Source organism: Typopeltis vanoorti, chromosome 15, assembly GCF_054136105.1.
Source record: "Typopeltis vanoorti isolate ZY-2024b chromosome 15, IOZ_Tvanoo_1.0, whole genome shotgun sequence".
In the NCBI taxonomy this organism is placed as follows: domain Eukaryota; kingdom Metazoa; phylum Arthropoda; class Arachnida; order Uropygi; family Thelyphonidae; genus Typopeltis; species Typopeltis vanoorti.
Window position 1 is genome coordinate 22,187,086 of NC_143563.1, and position 24,992 is coordinate 22,212,077.

General features: G+C 34.5%; 1 protein-coding gene across 1 annotated transcript in view; it reads right to left on the reverse strand.

Moving 5' to 3' along the window:
- Nucleotides 1-24,992, reverse strand: part of LOC150098486 (eukaryotic translation initiation factor 3 subunit G-like) — a 72,467-nt gene that overhangs the window by 15,960 nt on the left and 31,515 nt on the right. The window contains exons 4-9 of the mRNA XM_090404642.1: nucleotides 24,167-24,226; nucleotides 23,742-23,846; nucleotides 17,063-17,219; nucleotides 9,483-9,602; nucleotides 8,990-9,123; nucleotides 4,414-4,520 (exon numbers count right to left, since the gene is read on the reverse strand). Coding sequence (XP_090260768.1) covers nucleotides 4,414-4,520; nucleotides 8,990-9,123; nucleotides 9,483-9,602; nucleotides 17,063-17,219; nucleotides 23,742-23,846; nucleotides 24,167-24,226 — 683 coding nt within the window. The remainder of the gene's footprint in view (nucleotides 1-4,413; nucleotides 4,521-8,989; nucleotides 9,124-9,482; nucleotides 9,603-17,062; nucleotides 17,220-23,741; nucleotides 23,847-24,166; nucleotides 24,227-24,992) is intronic.

Sequence of the window (24,992 nt, forward strand, 5' to 3'; positions counted from 1 at the left end):
GACAATGAGACTTATTTGTGCCTATGGTCCCACAGAAGGTTCTACTAAGGTAGAAGTGGAGGAATTTTTTGAGGCTTTAGAAAAAGCAACTGACACAATGAAAAAGGAAAAGTTGGTCCTTGTTGGGGATCTAAATAGTAGAGTAGGAAATGATTGTGAGACATACAAAAATATTTTGGGAAAATTTGGAGAAAAGAGCAAAGCTAATAATAATGGCAAATATCTGTTGGATTTCTGCTCAGGACATGGACTGGTTATTACTAACACCATGTTCCAACATAAAAATGTGCACAAATTCACATGGAGAGAAGAGGCTAGGAATAAGAAAAGTCTCATTGACTATGTTATTGTTGATAGTGATGTTTTCTCCCTGGTGCAGGACACCAGAGTGTACAGAGGATTTGAAATTGGAAGTGATCACTATTTAGTCTTCAGCAGGATAAAATTGAATTTCATATTGAAAAGAATAACATGTAAGAAAGTTTTAAAGCGAATAAAAGTTGAGCAGCTCTCAGATGTGAACTGTAGACTAAAATACAGAAATATTATTGAAAAGAAAATGAAAGAGTTTGAGAACAGGAATCAAACCTTGGAGATTCAGTGGCAAACTCTGAAGGAAACATTGATTGATTCTGCCAGAGAGGCATGTGGTGAGGTTGTGTGCAAGGATAAAAAAATCAGAACTCCCTGGTGGACACAGGAAGTTAAAGAGGCAGTGAAGGAAAAGAAGAAAGCATATCAAAAGTTCCTGGCAAATAAGTCAGCTTTTACTCTTACAGAATACAGAGACAAATGTAAAAAAGCTAAAAAGTGTGTAAAACTAGCTAAACATGAGACTTTGGCAAGAATATAGAAAATAAATATCAAGAAGGTGGCAAAATATTCTGGAGGTTGTTGAAGAAGCTTAGGAATGGAGGAAAGAGTGCTGTAAAAGGAATTAGAGATGATAAAGGTGAAATGAAAACAGGAGAAAAAGATATCCTTGAAGTATGGAGTAATTACTTTGAAAAACTGCTAAATGAAACAAGCAGTGATGACAGCACAGTGATAAAAAACACTGACCAGGCATGCAGTCAGGAATACATATCCATACTTGAAGTAGAAAAAGCCATCAAAGGCTTGAAATGTGGAAAGGCAGCAGGAGTAGATGATATTCGACCAGAAATGCTGAAGTATGGTGGTATAAGAGTCTTACAGTGGCTGCACTGCATAGTTCAGAAAGCCTGGACAGAAGGACGAATTCCCGATGATTGGAGTAGAGCTCTCATAGTACCCATATATAAAAAGGGAAATAAAACTGAATGTGAGAATTACAGAGGTATTTCCCTACTGAGTGTTCCTGGCAAGATCTATGCAAGTATACTTGAGAAACGGTTGAGAAGAATTGTGGAAGAAAAGCTTGGTGAAGAACAAGCTGGATTCAGGCCAAATAGAGGCTGTCAGGATCAGATCTTCACTTTACGACAAATAGTCAAGAAAGCATGGGAATATAACAAAGATCTGTATTTAAGTTTTGTCGATTTGGAAAAGGCATATGACAAGGTGCCAAGAGAGAAGCTATTCAATACGCTGCAGTTATATGGTGTCAATGGGGAATTATATCAAGCAATACTTAGTCTTTATTTGAGTTGTGAGTCAGCAGTTAGAATTGAAGGAAAGTACAGGAAGATGGTTTAATGTTAAATCTGGTGTGAAACAAGGATGTACATTATCCCCTCTGTTATTCATTATCTATATGGATCACATTATGAAGGAATGTGGTATTAAACCTGATATCAAAATTGGAGATGTTAATGTCAGCTCTTTGCTTTATGCGGATGATGTTATACTTCTAAATAAATCCGCTACAAGTCTGCAAGATTCTCTGACTAAATTGAATAACTGTTGTAATAGATACGGTATGAAGGTCAGCAATAAAAAGACAAAGACAATGAAAATAGGCAGAATCATTGAAAATGTCAACTGTGTTGTGAATGGAGAACCTGTGGAACAAGTAAAACATTTCAGCTACTTAGGCACAATTTTTAGTGAAGATGGTAAACTAAATATAGAAATAGACAACAGAATCAGCAAAGCTGGTATCGTGGGAAGTCAATTGAATAAATTCATATGGAATAAGAAAGAAATTAGTCGGAACACTAAATTAGCTGTATACAAGACTGTGTTCAAACCAATTTTAACTTATGGATCTGAGAGCTGGGTCAGAAGTAAAACACTTGACCAAAGACTAGAGACCGCAGATATGAGAGTCCTGAGAAAGATTAGAGGCATGAACAGATGGCATCAATGGCAATATCATATTAAAAATGAGGATATTAGGAAAGAACTTGACATTGTCAGCATCCAGGAATGCGTTAGCAGAGCTAATCTCAGATGGTATGGTCACTTAAATAGAATGGGAGAGGAAAGATTAGCAAAACAAGTGTTCTCTGCCAGGTTGGCAGGAAAACGACCCAGAGGAAGACCAAGATATAGGTGGATTGATACGGTACAAAGTGCCTTAGACGATAGAAATATAAGATCTGATAATGTTGGAGTCTTGACAAGTAACAGACTGATTTGGAGGAAAATTGTAGATAGGAAGTTAGTAATGATGTAATTTTTTCATGTAGTACTGTCATATCCTGTACACCCCTTGAGGGTACATGGCAGGAATTTGATGATGATGATGATGATGATTAATCATGAGGAAAAGAATTAGTGAGCAAAAAATAGAAGTGTGAAAATGATTCGAAAAGTAATCCGATTGGAAGAAAAACTTGAAATAATAAAGAAAAATGAATAAGGCAAGGCCAGAGCAAAGATAGGACAAGAACACAAAAATGGGTGAATAAACTGCTGAATACAAAGAGAAAGGTAAGGCTGCTCCAAGTTCATTATGAATGCACTCGAAATCAAAGTATTATAATAATTGAATTAGAGAGACTTCTTTTTACATGGATCGAAGATTGTAACCAAAAACTGATCCCGCTAAACACTGGCCTTATTAAATCAAAAGCATTGTCTCTTTGTAACCTGGAAAGAAAGGGCTATCAATGATGGAAAAGAAGAAGAATTCCATGTTAGTGCTGGGTGATTTGAGCGTTTGAAAAAGAGAAATAGCCTACATAATGTTCTAATCACAGGCGAAGCTGCAAGTGCAGATAAGACGATATCCAGAGATTTTGAAGAAAATTGTGTAAGGGGACTATTGTGATCAACAAATATTTAATATCGATGAAACCGGCCTTTTTTTTTGGAAACGAATGCCTGCCAAGACTTTTCTAGCAAAATCAGAGAAATCTCAGCCTGGTTATAAAGTCGAATGAAATTACTGCAAGCAATATGCGGGCCATTTGGAAGCACATTCTTCGACATTGTGCAAATGACTTCAGAGGCTTTTCAAATGATCTAAGTTAATTAAATCCCATTCTGAGAAGTTGAGTGATTTCAACCTGCTAAATTTAGATGCAAAGCATGAAGATTCTGAAGAATATGAAGAAAATTCAATCATTGACAAGCTCAAAGAGGTTTCAAGTAACAATTTGAAAATAGTATTCGCACAATTGAAGTTTTTAAGCACCAATGCTTAGAGACTGAGCCTGGTGAAGAGAGAACCAGTAAAATTTGCAGAAGAGGCAATATGGTGATACCGTCAGTTGTATGAAAAAAAATAAAAATAAATAAAATAAACAGAATGCACAAAAAACGACGTTAGCTCAATTCTTTCTTAAGAAGTATAATAATAAATTTATATTCTCAATATGTTTTATTGTCTTTCAGCTTCATGGTTTTCCTTTAACTAGGTCCTGAGACATACCCGAATTAGTTGGAGTCTTGACAAGTAACAGACTGATTTGGAGGAAAATTGTAGATACGAAGTTAGTAATGATGTAATTTTTTTCATGTAGTTACATCAAATTCCTGCCATGTACCCTTGAGGATACATGGCAGGAATTTGATGATGATATACCATTCAAAAGTTTCTTCAGCATGATCATCAAAAATTCAACCACTCCACTTTTTTTTGTAGTGGTTTTAAAATCCAAAACATAAATGCAATGCTTATTCATTTTAGCAATGTATATTATAATATGCTGCTTAGAAACAAATATAAAAAAAAAACACATGGTTTCTGCCTCAAGAACAAATGCTACGATTGCATTTTTTTAAATAAGTCGAATACAATTTAATGAAATCTGAATACACTTCTTTTCTTTACCTGTATTGTTAATATCAAAACTCATTCTAATGCAGCAGGAAATGCCTTTTCAGTATCACACACAACCCAGCTAACTCGATGGGAACTAAAACTATTTAATTACTCATATTATTCCGATTTGAAATCTAACAAAAATTGTCTGGAATGATGACCCCCCCTGCCCCTCAACTAATTATATTACCAAAATATTAACATAAAAATGTAATACTCACTTAGCCCACTCAACGCTAAGAATGAGGTTGTCATAGCCAAAACCATCGACACCATTAATAGCTCGAGCCGCATCTTCACGCCGTTGAAAATTAATAAATGCAAATCCCTAAAAATAATGAACAAATTATTTTGTTTATTACAATGCACAATTTCATAATTTAAACAGCAGTAAAATCTGTAATAGCTAATACTTTGATTTAATTATAATTGTCATTTATTTAGCACAAATCATTTAATGAAGTGTTATATACACGTCAGTGTATTTTATAATACTCTCACTTTTCTAAGTTTGCGAGACAATTAGAAAATAGAAATCCTTTGAATAACTGGATTACTCAAAGTATTGGATATCACATGAATAACTGGATACAACAATACTTTGAATAATTAGATTTGCTTAGAGAAGCCATTCCCAGAGAACTACAGCCATGGAGACAGATTTTCTTGCTGGATATTATAAAAAAAAAAGAATATCAGAGGATATATGAGATAATGTAAGAGAGCTATCAAAATAGTGGCAATACTTTCACATAACACCTGTCATAGCAAATATTCTAGATCAGATAATTTTTGAGAAATTACCAAAGAGCATCTAAGTACAGTACAGGCATGACTCAGTTTATGACCACTTCACTTTCACTTTTGCAACTCTCACAGATCATAATTGGAAGGGGTGATGAGTCACAACTCTGCCCGACATCATAAACACACATGGTCCCGATGTGTCTAGATAACAGGATGTCGAAAGGCTAAGTCTAATTGGTCCTACTCCTACCCTTGACAGCCACTCATACTCTCCACTGCCTTCTTTTCCCCTCCTAGCTGCTCTCAATTTTTCTAGGTGTTTGTGATCCACCTTGAACTCTTATTTTTATTAATATTTTCAAATATCTACCACCATGCATCCAAAACGTGTCTCATCAAGTGTATCTGTACAAGAGATTGAAAACAACATAAATCAGCCAATCAAAGAAAAAATTGAAGTTATTCAGCAAATGGAAAAAGATGAAACTCAGATTTATGTCATGCTTTCAATTTAGCACCATCAAATGTAACAACTATAATGAAAAATGCTGAGACTACAAAACAATCTTCCCAATCAGTGGTCGATATTGGTGCAGGACCCTATTCCCACAATAAAATAGTCGAAAAAAATGGGAAAGCTGCTTGTTTTGAGGATTGGCGACATGATGCAGTATCATCTTCTAACAAAATCACTTATCAGGTAAAAACCAAAATATTTTTTGATGAGTTAAGTGGTGAAGAGAATGGTTTTTTAGATTCAAGAATAGAACAAAAATCCATAATATTAAAATGTCAGGAGAAGCAGTAAGTGTTGATATTATAACCATAAAGGAATTTTCAAAAACTCAATGAAAAAAAGCTTACCAACAGGCTTCTACTGGAAAAAACTGCCCAACCATACCTTCATTGCTTGTGATGAAAGGTCTGCCCCTGGGTTCAAGGCAGCCAAGGACCATTTGACTTCGTTGGGTGGCAATGCTTCAGGAACTTTCAGAAACACCACATGTTATGAAGGGAAGCATGAAAACACAGCTCCCTGTCTTCTGCTGTTCCAACAAAAAGGCCTGTGCTATGCAGACAACTTTTACTGACTGTAGGTAAGAGTTCTGTACAAAAAACAGATTTCCTCAAAAAGTTTGCTGATACTAGACAATGGCACTGGTCACCCAACCTCCAGATTTGAGTGATATAAATACCAATGGCCCTTGTTCATTCAGTATTCAGGTAGATATCTAACAGGGTGCACCACAAGAAGGTGAGGATTGTACATTGGTCAGAAGCCCTGATCAGTTCTCTGCATTCCTTTAAAGGCTTGTGGAGGTCTCTTCTCAATTATACAGCTTTGACCCTTAAGCACCCCAAATCCAGTACAAGATTCCCTGACCAAACTGAATAACTATTGTCATAGATTTAGTATTAAGCTCAGCAACAATAAGAGAAAGACAATGAAAATAGGCAGAAGCATTGAAAATATTAAGAACATTGTGAATGGAGAACCTATAGAACAAGTAAAACATTTCAGCTACCTAGGCACAATTTTTTAGTGAAGATGGTAAATTAAATATGGAAATAGACAACAGAATCAACAAAGCTGGTATGGTAGGAAGTCAACTGAATAAATTTATATGGTATAAAAGAGAAATTAGTCAAAACACTAAATTATATATATATATATATATATAAGACAGTGTTCAAACCAATTTTAACTTATGATCTGAGAGCTGGGTTAGAAATAAAACACTTGATCAAAGACTAGAGACCACAGATATGAGTCCTGAGAAAGATTAGGGCTTGAACAGATGCCATCAATGGCAATATCATATTAAAAATGAGGATATTAGGGAAGAGCTTGAATTGTCAGCATCCAGGAATGCGTTAGTAGAGCTAATCTCATGTGGTATGGTCACTTAAACAGAATGGGTGAAGAAAGATTAGCAAAACAAGTGCTAGGTTGGCAGGAAAAAGACCCAGAGGATAACCAATATATAGGTGGATTGAAACAGTAAAAAGTGCCTTAGAAGACAGAAATATAAGCCCTGATAATATTAGCGTCTTGACAGGTAACAGATTGATTAGGAGGGAAATTGTAGATAGGAAATTAGTAATGATGTAAGTTTTCATGTAGTACTATCATATCCTGTACGCTCCTAGGGGATACATGTCAGGAATTTCTTTGAATTTAAGTTTTTGGATTTACTTTTGCTGATATTATTGTTAATCAGCGTAGTCTGGGTTGTGCACCTTAAGTGGCCATCTTATTACTAATGTACAGTGTAGTGATATAAAATTTATTTATTTTTTTTAATATTTTATGTTAATATTTAGTGCTCAATTTTTGTGATTTAATAAATAAAATGTAAATTTAAAAAATTTACACTTTTTTTTACCAACACATGCAGGTAATTATATATATATATATATATATATATATATGTGGCGATTAGTTTTTACTCGGTTGTTATACATTTCAAAAAATAGATTTAATGACTCCAAGACCGAGATAACATATAAAGATTTTAATGATAAATACTACTAGTTTCGGCATATAGCAGCCTTCTTCAGGTATTTATAAAGGAAAGGAATACTAATAAACATTGAATTATTTAAATAAACAAACTGGAAATTACAGGTACAAATTGCCTCACATAATCGATACATAAAAACATTGTATTTTTCAAGTTGTTCCAACTGGCGTGCCATTGTTTGTTGCAATTGTGCGTGCAAGTTCACGTGAACGCCAATATTGAATAACTGCAGCATGGCTATCTGGGATGTTATAACTTAAATTATTATTTAAGTGGACCGGGTTCAGTAGGATTTCCCGTGATTCTACGATTTTTCTTTCAAACTCATCTTCACAGCGAAAAATATTTTCTGATCTATTCCAGCATACAGAGTGGCTTTGTTGGTCATCATTAGGATTATTTGAAAAAAGAACATGACTGGATAAAGCAGTTGCATGAGATCTTTTGTATGAGATGTCTCTCTTATGCTCTTCTATGCGTTGTTCAATAGATTTGTTAGTTTGACCAAAATATGGGATATTGCAATCACACCACAATTTATATACTCCAGGGTACTTAAGGTTGTGATGAGTAGGTTTTGGATGGCTGATTAGAGAGCGGATTTTTGGAAGTGTGGTGAAGAAGGTCCTGATATTATATTTATATATATATATATATATATATATAAATGTAAAAATCAGTGATTGTGTGGGCAAATACAGACTATCACCATTCCCGTTGTCAACAAACCTGCCTCTCCTCTCCACCACCAAAAAAAAAAAAAAAAAGAGAGAGAGAGACCAATTCACCAGAATTATTAAAAAAATGACCTGTTGCAGAAATGGAGAGATTGCTGGTGATTTGAATAAGAGAAGAAGCTGAACAAAAGAAACTATGTTGATACTGAATTTATCAATGAAAGTGACAAAGAAACTTATGAACATTTGAAGGCTGTATGATGTTCATATTGTCAGCTAGAACTAGTGATAGTTTCATAAAAAAGGAATGACTTACAGTGTGCATTGAGATATAGAAAAGCTGCAAGTTCTAAAAAATAAATAATAATAATAATAATAAAAAAAAAAGGGGGGGGGGGCAATCCACTCATAGTACATCATTTTGGTAACAGTGGTGATAATCAGTACATGTGGTTCACATTTCCTTCATACCTTTATACACAGTAACCATACTAACATGTTCAACACTGCTAAATTAGATAATTATACATAAATGTTAATTAATCCTCTAGCAATTACAACTAATTCTGTTTTAAAGTTGCATAAAGGCTAAGGCCACTATATGATGAAAACATGTACATTCAGTTGAAACTTAATGTAGTGCTGAAATGGGAAAAATACTACAGCTGCTGGACAGGTTGTAGTATTCCTTCTCAAGCAGCGCATTGATCTGTCATGGTATAGCCAGGTACTAATACAATGTTTTTTTTTTTTCAAATATGTATAAATACACAATGAATTCACAAAATAAATCACTTATTATGAAACTCAAAATTTTTTAAGTTTCATATATTTATTGTAATATTTACCTTTGACTGTCCTGTTGCTTTATCTTTAGCTAAATATATGCGAGTAATCGTGCCAAACGGTCTAAACAATTCTTGCAGATCAGAATCTCTGACATCTTCTGACAAATTCGTAACACGAATTGTAGCTGTTTCATCTATTAAAAATTTAAGGAAAATAAAATTCTATGTAGTCATCTGAGAAATATTAACCATAAAATTTGACCAACATTAATAAATTAAATTAATAAGATTATAAATCAATCTAATTTTCCCTTATTAACTGCAAAATGAAAATTTTGACAAGTACAGTGAACTCTTGCTAAAACAAACTCAGAGATCATAGTAATAGTGCTATATTGGCTAGTTTGTTATAGTGAATGAATCTGTTATATAGTAATGTTTTTTAGTTATAGATGATTGTAATATATTTTACTAGCTTTCAACTAAGTTATATAACAAATTATTTTTTTTTAAAGTAAAACAAAACAAAACAAAAAAAAAGCAGTTTTCTTGCCTCTAGTTCTAGATGGTGTCATTGACTCTCCACGTCGATTTGCTGCTCCTTCTCGCATTCCAGGAGGTATATATTTACCTTGTTTTACTTTTTCTTCAACTTGCGGTGTAGATGGAGTTGCTAAAATCAAATATTTTATTAGCTCAAAGCACATCAGATATACAAAAACTCAAACATCAGAAGCAAAATTTTGAAAATTTCTTCAAAAAACTATATAGTGTACTACAGTAATATGATTTAGGTTATTAATTTAAATGAATCTGCTTTCTCTTTCCACAAAGTTGCTGATATTGTGTTAGTGTGGATAACATTTTAGATCATTTAACCAATAATATTCTATTTCCTGTAAACTTTCACGAAAGTCCTGGAAAACTGCTAAAAATATAGCTACTGAGAGAGTTAAAAGATTTCTTATGTACATATCAATTGAGAGATTACTTTCTAAAAGTTAATATGAAATTTGTATATTTCAATATACAAATCATAATCAAAATCCTGATTATGTACCTTCAAGGAAAAGGGAGACTTCTCAAGTCCACTATGGAGTCCCCCCCCCATCCTTACAGAGTACCTCACCACATGGTTCTCTAACTGAATTAATGTTTTCTTCAGGGCCTGCTAATGAATCTCAAATGTTTGATTTTGTTCTGAAACCCTTTAACCTCCCCCCATAATGTTTGTATATTTGAGTCTACATTTTAGCTCTGAAAGCTGCAACTAATTCTCTTAAAAACTTTCTTAGATACTTTTCTCTTCACTATGAGATTCAATTTCAAATCCTCTGTAAGAATCTTGCCTATTGAATGCTACTTTCAGTAACACTAATTATATTGTTCAAATGAAAGTAAGGTGGTACTTCTCCGATTTTTTGCTAGCTTCACTTCTTTGCTGTTGACAGTTATGAGGATTTTGTCAATGAGTTGGGGTGATAATATGGTCACCCACAGAATCAGAAAGAAAAGGTTAGTAAAAGAAGCATTTGACGTCAGGAAAGAAAAGATCTAGAGGAAGAACATCTAGGTGTAATGATGCAGCTTAAAGTGCCTTAAAAGACAAATATAAAATCTGACACTACTGAAATGCTTACAGGTAAGAGTAATTGGGAAGAAAACAGTTGACAGGAAGTTAGTAATAATGTAACCTTTTCTAGTACTATCATTGTCCTGCAATACTTGGAAATAGATATCAGAAATTTATGATCTATAGAATTCACATAATGAACTGAATTCAAGACAACTTTGTAATTCAGTCAGTAATAATTGGACAGATAATCTGGTGGCCTGGAATTTAATACTGTCTAGGATGCTCATATCGTTTATACTGGAAGGTGTTCAAATGAAGGCAAGTTAGCCAGTCTCGTATGCAGGTGGTAGGATTTCCCCCCACATTCAGACTTTGCATCACGATTCTCTACAGGTTCAGGCTTTTCATCCTAAGATAGATATAGCAGAATACAGGATATAGAACTGTATAAAGTATAGAGTACAGTACAAAGTATACTGTATAATTACTGTATAAAGTTGTATAACTGAGAGAACTCCACATAGCCTTTAAAGGAATGCAGAGAACTGAGCAAGGCTTCTGACCTAATGTCCAATCCTCACCTTCACGTGATGCACCCTGTTGGGTATCTACCTGGATACTGAACGTAAGAGGATGGGCTGGCAATTTAGGATTCAGCCGACCAATTTGTATTCTAGTGGTTAAACCAAAATACAAAATGATGGTACAACACGACAAAATTTCATGCCAGGTGGAGCGTCGACCGGTCAAACAAGGCCCCTGTTGTTTTCACCAGGGAACCAGGGCGAACAGTGAAAAGTCAGCTACTGGAACAAATCTGAAAACACACCCCCAACTCAACATCACCAGAGTTAAGGATCGGTACTATCAACATAAGAAGCCTGAATGGCAAAGAAATGGAGCTAGCTAAGCAATTACATAAGTACCAGATCGACATAATAGGAGTGACTATAACAAAAAAGACAAAAACTGGTGAGATCTTTCTGAGCAATAAATACAATATGTTATGTTCAGGCAATGACAATCAGGGAAAAGAAGGAGTAGTCATAGTATTCAACACAAAACACGAGGCTCATCTTCTTGAATGGCAGGCAGTGTCAAGTAGAGTGATTTGGGCAAATATCAGAATGGGGAACTGGACAATGAGACTTATTTGTGCCTATGGTCCCACAGAAGATTCTACTAAGGTAGAAGTGAAGGAATTTTTTCATGCTTTAGAGAAAGCAACTGACACAATGAAAAAGGAAAAGTTGGTCCTTGTTGGGGATCTAAAGAGCACAGTAGGAAATGATTGTCAGACATACAAAAATGTTTTGGGAAAATTTGGAGAAAAGAGCAAAGCCAATAATAATGGCAAATACCTGTTGGATTTCTGCTAAGGACATGGACTGGTGATTACTAACACCAGGTTTCAACATAAAAATGTGCACAAATTCACATGGAGAGAAGAGGCAAGGAATAAGAAAAGTCTCATTGACTATATGTTATTGTTGATAGTGATGTTTTCTCCCTGGTGCAGGACACCAGAGTGTACAGAGGATTTGAAATTGGAAGTGATCACTATTTTATCCTGCTCAAGACTAAATAGTGATCACTTCCAGAGAGGCATGTGGTGAGGTTGTGTGCAAGGATAAAAAAATCAGAACTCCCTGGTGGACACAGGAAGTTAAAGAGGCAGTGAAGGAAAAGAAGAAAGCTTATCAAAAGTTCCTGGCAAATAAGTCAGCTTTTACTCTTACAGAATACAGAGACAAATGTAAGAAAGCTAAACAGTGTGTAAAACTAGCTAAACAAAAGTCATGGGAGCAGTTTGGCAAGAACATAGAAAATAAATATCAAGAAGGTGGCAAAATATTCTGGAGGTTGTTAAAGAAGCTTACGAGTGGAGGAAAGAGTGCTGTAAAAGGAGTTAGAGATGATAAAGCTGACATGAAAACAGGAGAAAAAGATATCCTTGAAGTATGGAGTAATTACTTTGAAAAACTGCTAAATGAAACAAGCAGTGATGACAGCACAGTGATAAAAAACACTGACCAGGCATGCAGTCAGGAATACATATCCATACTTGAAGTAGATGACATTCGACCAGAAATGCTGAAGTATGGTTGTATAAAAGTCTTACAGTGGCTGCACTGCATAGTTCAGAAAGCCTGGACAGAGGGACGAATTCCTGATGATTGGAGTAGAGCTCTAATAGTACCCATATATAAAAAGGGAAATAAAACTGAATGTGAGAATTACAGAGGTATTTCCCTACTGAGTGTTCCTGGCAAGATCTATGCAAGTATACTTGAGAAACGGTTGAGAAGAATTGTGGAAGAAAGGCTTGGTGAAGAACAAGCTGGATTCAGGCCAAATAGAGGCTGTCAGGATCAGATGTTCACTTTACGACAAATAGTCGAGAAAGCATGGGAATATAACAAAGATCTGTATTTAAGTTTTGTCGATTTGGAAAAGGCATATGACAAGGTGCCAAGAGAGAAGCTATTTAATACGCTGCAGTTATATGGTGTCAATGGGGCATTATATCAAGCAATACTTAGTCTTTATTTGATTTGTAAGTCAGCAGTTAGAATTGAAGGAAGTACAGGAAGATGGTTTAATGTTAAATCTGGTGTGAGACAAGGATGTACATTATCCCCTCTGTTATTCATTATCTATATGGATCACATTATGAAGGAAAGTGGTATTAAACCTGATATCAAAATTGGAAATGTTAATGTCAGCTCTTTGCTTTATGCGGATGATGTTATACTTCTAAATAAATCCGCTACAAGTCTGCAAGATTCTCTGACTAAATTGAATAACTGTTGTAATAGATATGGTATGAAGGTCAGCAATAAAAAGACAAAGACAATGAAAATAGGCAGAATCATTGAAAATGTCAACTGTGTTGTGAATGGAGAACCTGTGGAACAAGTAAAACATTTCAGCTACTTAGGCACGATTTTTACTGAAGATGGTAAATTAAATATAGAAATAGACAACAGAATCAGCAAAGCTGGTATGGTGGGAAGTCAATTGAATAAATTCATATGGAATAAGAGAGAAATTAGTCGGAACACTAAATTAGCAGTATACAAGACAGTGTTCAAACCAGTTTTAACTTATGGATCTGAGAGCTGGGTCAGAAGTAAAACACTTGACCAAAGACTGCAGATATGAGAGTCCTGAGAAAGATTAGAGGCGTGAACAGATGGCATCAATGGCAATATCATATTAAAAATGAGGATATTAGGAAAGAACTTGACATTGGCAGCATCCAGGAATACGTTAGCAGAGCTAATCTCAGGTGGTATGGTCACTTAAATAGAATGGGAGAGGAAGATTAGCAAAACAAATGTTCTCTGCCAGGTTGGCAGGAAAACGACCGAGAGGAAGACCAAGATATAGGTGGATTAATATGGTACAAAGTGCTTTAGATGATAGAAATATAATATCTGATAATGTTGGAGTTTTGAAAAGTAACAGACTGATTTGGAGGAAAATTGTAGATAGGAAGTTAGTAATGATGTAATTTTTTCACGTAGTACTGTCATATCCTGTACACCCCCTTGAGGGTAGATGGCAGGAATTTGATGATGAAGCTTGGTGAAGAACAAGCTGGATTCAGATCAAAAAGAGGCTGTCAGATTCAGCCCTTCAGTTTACGGCAAATTGTGGAGAAATCATGGGAATATAACAAAGATCTGTATTTAATTTTTGTCGATTTGGAAAAGGCATATGACAAGGTGCCAAGAGAGAAGCTATTCAATACGCTACAGTTATATGGTGACAATTGGGCATTATATCAAGCAATACTTAGTCTTTATTTGAGTTGTAAGTCAGCAGTTAGAATTGAAGGAAGTACAGGAAGATGGTTTAATGTTAAATCTGGTGTGAGACAAGGATGTACATTATCCCCTCTGTTATTCATTATCTATACGGATCACATTATGAAGGAAAGTGGTATTAAATCTGATATCAAAATTGGAGATGTTAATGTCAGCTCTTTGCTTCATGCGGACGATGTTATACTTTTAAATAAATCCAGTACAAGTCTGCAAGATTCTCTGACTAAATTGAATAACTGTTGTAATAGATACGGTATGAAGGTCAGCATTAAAAAGACAAAGACAATGAAAATAGGTAGAATTGTTGAAAATGTCAACTGTGTTGTGAATGGGGAACCTGTGGAACAAGTAAAACATTTCAGCTACTTAGGCACGATTTTTAGTGAAGATGGTAAATTAAATATGGAAATAGACAACAGAATCCACAAAGCTGGTATGGTAGGAAGTCAATATCAATATTTGACTAATTTCTCTCTTATTCATATGGAATAAGAGAGAAATTAGTCAAAACACTAAATTAGCTGTATACAAGACCGTGTTCAAACCAGTTTTAACTTATGGATCTGAGAGCTTGGTCAGAAGTAAAACACTTGACCAAAGACTAGAGACCGCAGATATGAGAGTCCTGAACAGATGGCATCAATGGCAATATCATATTAAAAATGAGGATATTAGGAAAGAACGTGACATTGTCAGTATCCAGGAATACATCAGCAGAGGTAATCTCAGGTGGTATGGTCATTTAAAATGGGCAAAACAAGTGTTCTCTGCCAGGTTGGCAGGAAAACGACCCAGAGGAAAACCAAGATATAGGTGGATCGATACGGTACAAAGTGCCTTAGAGCAGTGCTTCCCAAACTTCTGGATGCCAGGGCCCCCTTTGCAAAAATTAAAATATTTCACGATCACCCTCAAAAAAAAATCGTAATAGAGACATATATTATTATAATATATTAATATATAATATATTATAGTAATATATATTATTATAATAGTATTTTTATTCAATACAAAACATACACAGCGAACATTGCAAAAATCAAATGTATATATTACATTTTTTGCCTCTTACCGTTTGGTTCTGAAGACGATGCGGGCTGTTCTGGTAAAATATGAAATACTGTCCTTTTTTTGAATCTGTCTCTGCTTCTTCTGATTGTTCACGGGATTTTTTTTTAATTTTTTTATCAGCCACTTATCCATCTCGGGGTTAAATTTTTTAACGTAGAATAGATCAAATAATATCACCACTTACCAATACTGGCACACCACAGACTGATAACATGAAATTAGTGAATATTACCTGAATACGGGAATCCCTGCACCAGGAACATTTTTCTCTTTTGTGACTTTTCTCCCTTTACGGTAATTAAGCCTAACGCGAAACAGGCAGCAAGGGCAGGTTATTAAAACGTGCATATGATTGGTGCGGAATTAACAAAAGATCGCGCAACCAAAAGATAAAAGCATAGCTGACAATTGAGTTGAAATGTTAACTCTCTTCAACCGAATTCCATATATGAAACTGCCATAACATTCATTATATATATATATATTACTTAGTTTTAACACTTTTACGAATTTTAACACGTTCGGTTGAATTTTATTGCTGCCTTGGGAAATCGAACTCACACACATCTAATTAATAACAATAGTTTTTAGTTAGATACTGTGTTTGCCCATGCAAGATATGGTTTTGTTTCAGTCTATACAGCACAGTTTCTGTATGAGGGGACATGTGATTCATTAATTAGTGTCTCTCACTAATCCGAGTTGTCTCTAATTGCACTATTTGTTGAGAAATATATTACACAGACTCCTCATACCTTATTCAATGCCATAATAAAAGTACTTGTTTTTATTCCCTCTGCAGTATAGTGGCTGTTAGGGAGGGCGTGTTGTTTACCACTGCAAGTGAGTCACTATCTCCCCACATGAACTTGTTTAAGCTTTTTTTCATGTGTGAAGTATATGCGAAACTTTTATTGGTAACAGAAAACTAGCTCGGATGACAGTGATAACATAAAACGAGTTTTAATATGTATATAAAGTCAATATCAACAGTCCCTTATTATGAATGTGCGATGAAAGGGACAGGAAGATTTGGAGCTTCCCTGGAGAGCACTCGAAGTAAATACAATTAACCACTGCTTTGAAATGAAACATATGAATAAGCAATATTTACTAATATTCATTAAGCGCCGAAATACGCAGGAAGCAAAGTTTGTGAACCAACACCAATGTGTGAATTTTTCCATTAAAATATAAAAAATAACAAAAAAGAAATGATAAAAGTTAAATACGTTTCTTTTAAAATAAAAAAAATCTACTTTGTCTTAAAACATTTTAAATTTGTTTTCATTATTTCATGGCCCCCCCTCAACAAAACCTACAGCCCCAAATGGGGCCGAGGCCCACAGTTTGGGAAGCGCTGCCTTAGAGAACAGAAATATAAGATATGATAATGTTGGAGTCTTGACAAGTAACAGACTGATTTGGAGGAAAATTGTAGATAGGAAGTTAGTAATGATGTAAATTTTTCATTTAGTACTATAATATTCTGTACACCACTTAAGGGTACATGGCAGGAATTTGATGATGATGATGAATATAGAACTACCCTAACATATTATTAATTGAAGTGTATGAAGTTACTTGAGTGCAAAGCATCCCAACATGCTAAAGAGAACTTGAAATATCAAATGAGAAATGAATGCCACTTACCAGGTTTTTGTTCATCTTTTAATAAATCTGGCAATGCACCTACTCGGTCTTTGAAAGGACACTGTGTTGTCCAATGATCATCTTTACAGATTCTACATTTGACCATCTTTTGTCCTTTTAGTTTAGTAAGAGGGTCTTCTTCATTCCTCTGCTCTTCCTAAATAGAAAATTAAAATATAAAAAAATCTTTGTATAAACATTAAGGATTATTATAATAACTGGCCGATTTTATCTCCATTTTCTGGTGAAAGTTAAATATGCTGAAGAACAAACAAAAAAATTTACAGTAAACATTTTAATTATGAATCCATTAGAAATTTTTCTAATCATTTAAAGATTGCTTTGCCTTGATTTCTCAAGCTGTTTGCAATCACTTATTTTGCACAGAAATGTTTTGTTCTATTTTTTTTTTTTTACATTTATCTCCAAAGCTGTATATATCCAACCAAAGAAGAAAAGTAACAGGCCTTTTTTTTATTACAACTGGCAACGCTGCTGAAATGGCAATGATGTATATGATAGAGTGATTCCCACCATTTCTATCAGTACCAGTTTGTCAGTAGGGTAAATACCTGATAAGTTATTATTTTTAGTAATTCTATGTCTGATGTGTTCATCACAAAAAATGGAGAACATGTCCAAATCTTGAACAACACTGTGCAATCAGATTTTGTGTTGAATGACAGCGATACTGAAACGATCAATCAAATTAAGTGGATGTATAGTAATGATTCCTTATCACGTGCACAAGGGTTTAAATGGCATGAGCAAGTCCAAAACGAAAACCATGATTTTCATCTTTTTTGATAGCCTCCATGCAACATCTATTTGGAAAATACCAATCACAGTCACTCTGTACAAAAGCTTTAACCTTTTCTAGATGCGTAATATCTGAGTGGGACCTCCTTGATGTTCCTGATGCAGAGATATATTTCAGAGTGGGACCTTGACGTTCCTGATGAAGAGATATATTCCAAACGTAAGGATCAAGGAATGACAGCCATAAGAAGAATCCTGATATGTAGGGATGAGCATCTGCTTTACCACAGAATCATATGAAAATTAAAGTTTTATAGCTGGGTTACAAAGTATACTATTGGCAAGAAATTATAGTTTTGCTTTTATCCTTTAACCTAAGCATTAGCAAACAAAACTTGCATGTCTTCATGGTTACTTGCATATAGAAACTAAAACAACTGATATGAAGTCAATAGTTTCTACATACAAGTAGACTAGCAGTAAGATACTTCACATGAAAATTTTCATCGTGTATGCTTGAGTAAAGGATTAAAACAAGAATATCATTTGTTAAGTATAATATACTTAACAGTGGACTCATTGGGAATTGGACAATGAGACTTATTTGTGATTATGGTCGCACAGAAGGTTCTACAAGGTAGAAGTGGAGGAATTTTTGCAGAAAAAGGAAAAGTTTGTTCCTTGTTAGGGATCTAAATAGCAGAGTAGGAAATGATTGTCAGACATACAAAAAATATTATGAGAAAATTTGAAGAAAAGACTCATTGACAATGTTATTGTTGATAGTGATGTTTTCCCATTAGTGTAGGACACAAGTGTACAGAGGATTTGAAATTGAAAGTGATCACCATTTAGGCTTAAGCAGGAGAAAATTGAATTTTATACTGAAAAGAACGTGTAAGAAAGTTTTAAATTGAATAAAAGAGGCAGTGAAGGAAAAAAAGAAAGCATATCAAAAGTTCCTGGCAAATAAGTGAGCTTGTGCTCTTAGAGAATACAGAGACAAAAGAAAACTAAACAAAAGTCATGGGAAGACTTTGGCAAGAACATTGAAAAAAATATCAAGAAGGTGGCAAAATACTCTGGAAGCTGTTAAAAGAGCTCAGAAATGGAAGAAAGAGTGCTGTAAAATGAATTAGAAATGATAAAGATGACATCAAAAACTGGTGAAAAAGATATTTGATGTATGGAGTAATTACTTCGAAAAATTGCTAAATGAAACAAGCAGTGATGACAGCACAGTAGTAAAAACTACTCAACAGATATGCAATCAGGAATACATATCCATGCTTGAAGAAGAAGAAGCCATCAAAAGCCTGAAATGTGGAAAGGCAGCAGGAGTAGATGATATTCAACCAGAAATGGAGGTATAAAAGTCTTACAGTGACTGCAATGCATAGTTCAAAAGGCCTGGACAGAGGCACGAATTCCAGATGATTGAGTAGATATCTCATAGTACCAATATATATAAAAAGGGAAATAAAACTGAATGGACAATTACAGAGATATTTCCCTACTGAATGTTCCCAGTTACTTTTATTCAATTATACTTGAGAAAAGGTTGTGAAGGATTGTGGAAGGGAAGCTTGGTGAAGAACAAACTGGATTCGGGCCAAATAGAGACTGTCGGGATCAAATTTTTACATTATGACAAACAGTTGAGAAATAGTAGGAATATATCAAGGTTTGTGGAAAAGGAGTATGACAGGCTGCCAAGAGAGCTGTTCAAAGTGCTACAGTTATATGGTGTCAATGGAGCATTATAGCAAGCAACACTTAGTCTTTATTTGAGTTAGAACTGAAGTACAGGAAGATGGTTTTATGTTAAATCTGTAAGTCAGACAAGGATGTACATTATCCCCTCTGTTACTTATTATCTATATGGATCACATTATGAAGGAAAGTGGTATTAAACCTGATATCATAATTGGAGATGTTAATCCCAGTATAACATCATCTGCATAATCTATGCAGATGATGTTATACTTCTAAATAAATCTGCTACAAGTCTGCAAGACAAGATTCCCTGATTAAATTGAATAACTCTTGTTATTGATTTGGTATGAAAGTCAGCAGTAAAAAGACAAATTGAAAATATCAACTACATTGTGAATGGAGCTCCTATAGAACAAGTAAAACATTTCAGCTACTTAGGCACGAATGTTTTAGTGAAGATGGTAAATTAAATATGAAAATAGACAACAGAATCAACAAAGCTGGTATGGTAGGAAGTCAACTGAATAAATGTATATGGAATAAGAGAGAAATTAGTCAAAACACTAAATTAGCTATATACAAGACATTGTTCAAACCAATTTTAACTTATGGATCTGAGAGCTGGATTAGAAATAAAACACTTGATCAAAGACTAGAGACCATAGATATGACAGGCCTGAGAAAGATTAGGAGCATGAACAGATGGCATCAATGGCAATATCATATTAAAAATGAGCATATCAGGAAAGAACTTGACACTGTTAGCAGTGTAAATCTCAAGTGGTATGGTCACTTAAACAGAATGGGAAGGAAAAGATTAGCAAAACAAGTGTTCTCTTCCAGGTTGGCAGGAAAAAAGATCAAGATATAGGTGGATTGATACAGTAAAAGACAGAAAGACAGAAATATAAAATCTGAAAATTGGAGTATTGACAGGTAACAGATTGATTTGGAGGGAAATTGCAGATAGGAAATTAGTAATGATGTATGTTCTTCATGTAGTACTAACATAATATCCTGTACACCCCTTGAGGATACATGTCAGAAAATTTTTACAAATAAAATTCTACTGAAAAAATTGCAACTAACATGCTGCATAAACACTGTGAAAATACAGTCACCCAACATGGAAATGGAATGCAAAATATAGCTTGTTCCTGTCCACAGTTGATATAATGCAATGCACATAGACACTGCCTGGCTTGAACGTGCTAAGCTAAGGTGGTATGATCACTTAAAAAGAATGGAAAAGAAGTGGTTAGTAAAATGGTGTTTGGCAGCAAGAAAAAAAACCATCTAGGTGGGCAGATACACTAATTTGGAGGGAAATTATTGATGAAGAGTAATAATGCAAATTTAATTGTGTAGTACGTTAATGTACATATCAAGAATTTGATGACAGTGGAACAAAATGATGTTCGCATCTCTGTAATACATAACTCACATCCGAGAGCTAAACCCCTTTAACTACTAAACAATCCAGGCAACTGTAGACTAAAATTTAGTCTTTTCATTAGAAAACAGAAGATAAAAGATAAGAAACAGGAAAATAAGATCTGATTTAGTAGTTTAAGCTACTTAAAACAAATATCTAGGGATCCCAACTTACATTGTTTGGTCATGTGCAAAGGATAGAAAATGAGATATCTAAAGAAAGTCTAGCAAACACAACAGTAAGAAAAAGATTCAAAATAAGACCTAGACAAACAATCTGAAGCACATAAAGAAATAGAATGGAATCAGAGATGAGAAGTTATATTTTTTGCATCAAGTAAAAGAATTCACAAATAAATGTACTCTCACAAAAGAAAATAAAACATTATAAGAAGCCTCTGAAGCTCAGTCAGTACAAAAAAAATGCTTTCGTTTTTAATAAATCCATATACTGGAGGCCTCAAGAACTGTAAACATGAAAGTGGTGTGTGTAATTGGAGAGACTTGGGTATGAATCTTGTGTAGGATGCAAAGAACCTTTAACTTTTATAAGGGCTGTTTAACTAAAAGAGGTAAATTTTTAAATAACTAAATAAATATATAAATACTAAAACAATAATTAAATTCTTCTTTTGCTATGTCTTTGTCCCGTGTTAAACAGAGTCAGCGTTCCCATCTTTAATCTTCTTCCTCCAAGTTCTACGGTCCAGGGTGTTTTCCCGACTCCATCCTTTCTCCCTAAGATCCTCTGCTACCTTATCCCTCCACCTGAGCCTGCCTCTTTTCCTTCTTCTCTCCACCTCCATGCACTCCACTCGTTTACCAACATATTCCTCATTCCTCCTCTCTACATGACCGAACCACTTCAGCCTGCTTTCTTGTACCTTCTTACCGATCGGTCCCACCTTGACCATCCCTCTTATGTAGTCATTCCTTATCCTGTCCTTCTGTCACACCACTCATCCATCTCAACATCCGCATCTCCATCTTCCTCTCCTGTGCCTTTGTTATAGGCCACGTCTCCGCGCCATGAAGCATCGCCGGCCTCACCACCATCTTATACAGCTTTCCTTTCATCTTACAACTCACTCTCTTGTCGCACACGACCCTGCTCATCTTCCTCCAGTTCATCCAGCCGCATGTTATTCGGTGCTGTATTTCCTCATCCAGGTCTCCATTCCTTTCTACAACCAACCCGAGGTACTTGAATTTCTTCCCTGAAGTTAACCTTTCACCCTGGAGTCGTATGACCATATCCTTGGCACTCCTCATTGACATATATTATTTGGTCTTCACCCGGTTAATTCTCATGCCTCTCTCCTCCAATACCTTTCTCCACTCTTCCAGGGTCTTTTCAAGCTTCTCTCGGGATGATTTGCAAAGCAATAATTAAATTTAATTAATCAATTAAATAAAACAATAATTAAATATATATATATTTTTTAAATGTTTAATAATTTTTCAACCACTTACAGAAAAAGGAAATTAATGAAAAATGATTAGTCCCTTATTTGCTCCCATCAAAAACCAATCACAGTCCCTAGACCTGTCAGGTGTTTACCAGGTCCCTTGTAGTTGTAAACTATCCTATTATAGCTATTAAATTATTTAAGGAATTTACAACATATACTGGAATATTAATTAAAAAGAAACTTCAATAAATATTTCCTATATTTCCACAATGTCACATTGCCATCTTCAATGGGAACATACAACTATGACACATGCACGTAGGCACTACAAAAAGCAAATGAGGCAGAAGAGAGAGAGACTACTGTTGTTCCTAGAGTCCTAATGTTCCCCCAAGCAGGTTATATTGGGTTGTCTTGGCCATTCGGCTGATGTTCTCGTAATGCAAGCTTCCCAAATTTGGGGTAGTCTTATGCACCCAAATTTGTTGAGGTTTGGAAAGTTTTTTAGAGCCGAGGCTGATTCAATGAACAATCTCTCATATTTAAACTTGCTGCGGTGTATTAACGTGGCTCTCTTCCAATGTATTCTGTGGCAGGTATCCAGAGCATGGTCTGCAAGCCCAGAGTGGCTGTACTGGTGAATTTTACTTAATATTCCAGTATACGTTGTAAATTCCTTAAATAATTTAATAGTCATGTGTTACCAACCTATAAGCCTTTCTACAAGTATCCTATTATAGCAAAAAAAAAAAAGGCAGGACAGCCAACATCAGAATTGCTAAACATAAGGACTATATCTGTTTCCAATACTACAGCCACTCAGGTTTTGATGATCAAGTTTTAGACACCAACGATAGAATATGCTGGAAGAAAGCCATTCTATTCCATCACAGCAAATATAACTATGAAAGACTCTTCCTTGAATATGTTTCTGCCTTAAGAAATTATCCTAAATTTGAAAAGCTCTTATCCTCCATATTTCAGCCCAACAGTCGAGGATATCCAATTTAGCCCACTAAGGGGTACTATTTGGAACTTTAGGCCTATAGTCCTAATGAAGATTCAGCTTCATTACTTAGTGTAGTGCCTGCATGCACATGTTATATTTTGTTCCCTGTTTGCTGAAAATTGGAAGTATTAATTAAATTTATTTTAGTTAATGCATTAGTCTACGTTGTAATTTCCTTAAAAAATAAAGTTATGGTTCTTTCTTATTATTTAACATTTATACCTTACACAGTTTTATAAATTTTTGATTCTGAGGCTCTTAGCCTGCCATGCATCATCCTAGGACTCTTTCCTACAAATTGACACATGACATTTATGTAATGTTTATGTACCACTTGCAAAATATTTACCTCTTTGTTCGTGAGAAACTGCATGAATATTTCTTCACATACAATTGTATTTGAAGGGTTTGGCCCAGGTGGATCATTTGAAGCTGATCCATATTTTTTCCATAACTGCAAAAAAATAAAATAAAGTTCATTATGAAATAATGCTTAGAATTCTTAATATATATAATACCTAATGCTACATCTGAAGTTGTTTATTTGTGCAATGCAAGAATCAGCGAATGGATGTTAATTACAAACTTAGCAAACATAGCTAATCAAAAAAATTGACGAACATTGTCTTACTTAACTGTTTGTATGATAAAAAAATAAAATTTAATTTTTTTAACATTTAAATAATTATTATAACTAATATTCTGAAGGAAAAGGTTTTAAATTCAATTTCTTACATAATGTCTTTTAAGCCAAATGCAAGAACCATGATTTACCTTTCTCCTGGCAACAGACTTTGAAACCAACTTTCGTTCAATCTTGTAAAGTCGCACTATCTACAATAAAACAAAATGTTCTTTTGATATTAGCAATTAATAATATATAATTATTATGTAAAAAAAAGAAATAAGAGCTGAAATATTTAGATATTGGAGAAAACATACTTTGAAAGAAATAGAAATGGACGGGACACATAGCAAGACTCAAGGACAATAGATGGACAAGAGTTTTACTGGAGTGGTGGCCATATGAAGGTAAACAATCAAACTGAAAGAAGATGGTTAGACGATATAAGAAAAACAATTGGAACTCTTTGGACCAACAAGCTCAGGATAGAAACAGATGGAGAGAATTGTAACTGGAAGTGGCCATAAAAAGGGTTAAAAGAAAAGAAAGAAAGAAATGTAAAAAAATAACTAAATGGGTTACTTCTCAATAAAGAATAAGGTTCAGAAAATTAGTTAATATAATAAATGTGAAAAATTTTAAATATCTAACTACCTAATACAAACAATAGAAAAAGAAGGAAATAATTTTCACACATTTACTATATTAAAATTAGTTAATATAATAAATGTGAAAAATGTTAAATATCCAACTACCTAATACAAACAATAGAAAAAAAAAGGAAATAATTTTCACATCAAATACAGTCTACTCTCACAACTAAAGTGTAGGAACCACAGGAATGGTTTGCAACAATGAACTTCTTCTTTTAGCACACTGTATTGTAGGGCTTTGATCAAGACTTCTTAAGTAGTTTGTTACAGCAAGCAGGATTTGTTATAATGGTGCTCATATAAGTGAGAGTCAAATATTCTT